General features: G+C 52.9%; 1 protein-coding gene across 1 annotated transcript in view; it reads right to left on the minus strand.

The window, feature by feature from the left end:
- Positions 1 to 3,483, minus strand: part of NPR1 (natriuretic peptide receptor 1) — a 109,910-nt gene that overhangs the window by 82,295 nt on the left and 24,132 nt on the right. Inside the window, exon 2 of the mRNA XM_015411743.1 lies at positions 359 to 558. Within this exon, the coding sequence (XP_015267229.1) occupies positions 359 to 558 (200 nt within the window). The remainder of the gene's footprint in view (positions 1 to 358; positions 559 to 3,483) is intronic.

A 3,483-nucleotide genomic window follows, 5' to 3' on the forward strand; every position in this document is an offset into this window, starting at 1 on the left:
CGGAAGTGACGTCACACGCTGGGCGGGGCCACGCCGTTTGAGGGGAAAACAAAGAGTTTTCCCCTCAAATGGCGTGGCTCCGCCCCCAGCATGCGACGTCACTTCCGGGTGACGCGCACGTGGGGGTGGGGTTTCCCCCGGGCCCCGATTCCGGCGCGCCGGGAATCGGGGCTCCGAAACGGGGGATTCCCCGCCCCCCGGCTGCATTTGGCAGCCCTATGTGCCCCACCCCCCGTACCTCACCCGGGGGAACTGCGATCCCTCGCGAGCCCCCCCGAAATGACCTCTGGTTATCATATCACCTCTCTGTCTTCTCCTCTCCAGGCTAAACATACCCAGATCAGGCAGCGGCGCTTACCTTGTAGGCCTCCTGGGCCAGGGCGTCATTGGCGTCCCCCCGTCGCCAGGGGAGCTGTCGGTCGGGGAAGTGTGAGCCCTGCAGGCTGACCCCATAGAGATCGATGTAGAAGAAGGCATACTCGCCCGTGGTGAGCCCCTCGTGATGCGCATAGAGTATGAGGTCACGGAAGATATCCGGGGTGCAGCAGACATAGATGACTGTGAAGCAGAGAAAGGGGAGGTTGTCGTCAGCAGGGCAGCCATTTTGATTCGTAGACGGTCGGGTGCCGGAGGCTTACAGTCTGACCGGTGCCTGCCACATTTTGGTAAAAAATGCTAAACAGGTGACAAATCGCTGTCTTTTTATTTCTGAATCTACCATCAGGCTTGAGGCCTAATGGGAAGCATCCTGTCAGGAAATAGCTGACCCTGGAAATTCTCCACACGGTGCCCCTCTCCACAACATAAGCAAAAGGCATGTGAGGAATTTACTGATCTGCAGAACCATACAATCTCTATGAAAAGGTTCCCCCTCCCGGCTGTGCAATGTCTCTGAGGATCTTAAGATCAAAATACCACATCGGGGATACGGCCTTTTTCGTGCCTGCCCCACACAGCTATGGAGCCCTCCCCCAGATCTTGGAGACTCACGAAAGCATAGTCTCTTGGATTCTAATATTAGGGCGGCCCGCTTTTTTAAAACAGTATCTGTTACGTTGCCAACTCCAGTTTGGGAAATCCCTGGAGATTTGGGGGCGGAGCTTGTGGGGAGCGCCATTTTGGAAGTGGCGGGAGGACAGCAGGTATGTGATGCCACAGGGGACATGCGCCAAAGCGGCACTAGGGATGCCAGCCTCCAGGTGGGACCTGGGGATCCCTTGGAATTACAGCTCATCTCCAGACGACAGAGATCTGTTCCCCTGGAGGAAAATGGCAGCTTTGGGAAAATGGCATTCCGCCCCACCAAGGTCCCTGTCCTCTCCAGGCCATATCCCCAAATCTCCAGCAGTTTCCCAACATGGATCTGGCAACCCTACTCCCCCATCCCCTACCGTTGGCCACGAGGGACAAGGCAACCCAAAACAGCCATTTTCTCCAGGGGAATTGATCTTCGTCGGCTGGAGGACAGTTGTAAACCTCGAAGAACTCCAGACTCCACCCAGAGTCCCTGCTCCCTGCTTTTGTGCCATGAACAGTAACTTAATATGTGAAAGGAGACTGTACACCGCTCTGAGACACCTTTGGCTAGTGAAGGGCAGGGTATAAATCCAATCTCTTCTTCTTTTTCTTATTCTTCTTCTTGGTGGAACAGGCTTAAGAACATAAGAGAAGCCAATGTTGGATCAGGCCAATGGCCCATCCAGTCCAACACTCTGTCACACCGCAGCCAAAAATACCAGGTGCCATCAGGAGGTCCACCAGTGGGGCCAGGACACTAGAAGCCCTCCCACTGTTGTCCCCCCCCCAGCACCAAGAATAAAGAGCATCACCTGCCCCAGCCTGTGAGTTCCTATCTACACCTTGTGGCTAATAGCCACTGATGGACCTCTGTTCCATATATTTATCCAATTCCCTCTTGCAGCTGTCCACCACTTCCTGTGGCAGTGAATTCCATGTGTTAATCACTCTTTGGGTGGAGAAGGACTTCCTTTGATCTGTTCTAACCCGACTGCTCAGCAATTTCATGGAGTGCCCACGAGTTCTTGAATTGTGAGAAAGGGAGAAAGGTACCTCTTTCTCGACCTGCTCTATCCCATGCATAAATTTATAAACCTCAATCATGTCACCCCTCAGTCGTCGTTTCTCCAAGCTAAAGAGGCCCAAGCGCTTTAACCTTTCCTCATAGGGAAAGTGTTCCAACCCTTTTATCATTCGAGTTGCCCTTTTCTGCACTTTTTCCAATGCTATAATATCCTTTTTGAGGTGTGGTGACCAGAACTGTACACAGTACTCCAAATGAGGGCGCACCATTGATTTATTCATGGGCATTATGATACTGGCTGATCTATTTTCAATTCCCTTCCTAATAATCCCCAGCATAGTGTTGGCCTTTTTTATTGCAGTTGCACACTGTCTCGTCATGTTTGCTTTAAATTATTATCTGCCTTGGTGACGCTTGTGAAGGCAGAAATGCGGGATATATGTAAATAAATAAAATGAATAAAATATGCAATGATAGCAGACGGGAATGCTTAATCTCCATGTTAAGAAAGGCCTCACCTTCTGAATCCTGCATAGCAAGCTGCTGGTTAAAGGCACAAGAGCAGGATAGGGCCCTATTTGGGGTAAGCAGGGAGCGGTGGCGCAGGCGGTAAGAGATGCCTGCATGTACATCTGGCCGAACAGCTTCGGCTGTTCAAGCCCCACTGCGGCAGGGGTGAGCACCCGGCCCTATGTCCCAGCTCCCGCCCACCCAGCGGCTCGAAAGCCCGTTAAAGGGCGATTAGACTAATGGGTACCTACTACTAGAGCAGGGGGGCACCCGTCAGCGGCGAGCGGTGGCAACGGCGGCGGAAAAAATGGTGGCTGGCGAGGCAAGGAGCGAGTGAGCGAAGGAGGCCGGACCAACTGGCGCGGAGGCGGGGCAATGCAGCAGGCCGGAGCCTCATCAGGACAGAGGCCACAGCGGGGCATGCGCGGAAGTGCGAGTGGTCCTGGCCTGGAAATGGGTTCGCTACAGCCGGAAGAAGGGAACTCCAAAGACCAGCACCAGAAAGGACGCCGCCGACTACCTCCCGCAAAAAGAACAAGACAACGACCGAAGATCCGCCGCAAGAAAAAGGGTGCCTGGTAGGGTAGTCACCACCCCTATATGTCTGTGGCCCTAGGTTAGATTCTGTAAAAATGTGATTAGCACCCTCTGTAAGCCGCCCAGAGACCCCCAGGGGTTAGGGCGGGATAGTAAATCGAATAAATAAATAAATATAAATAAATAAATAAGTTGGCAACCGAATGTATTATGGTGGCGTGTGCTTGGCAAGAATCACGTGGCTAGGCTGCTCAGCAACTGGCAGAGAGAGTAGATATGAATACGGGGGCAATTCAGTCTTTTAGCCCCTGAACTACCCTAGGCCGAGGGTTACCAACATTTGGTCGGGAAATTTCTGAAGATTTGAGGGTAGAGCCTGAGAAGGTTTGTGGGTG

Source organism: Gekko japonicus, unplaced genomic scaffold (assembly GCF_001447785.1).
Source record: "Gekko japonicus isolate JY-2015 unplaced genomic scaffold, Gekko_japonicus_V1.1 scaffold175, whole genome shotgun sequence".
Taxonomy (NCBI): domain Eukaryota; kingdom Metazoa; phylum Chordata; class Lepidosauria; order Squamata; family Gekkonidae; genus Gekko; species Gekko japonicus.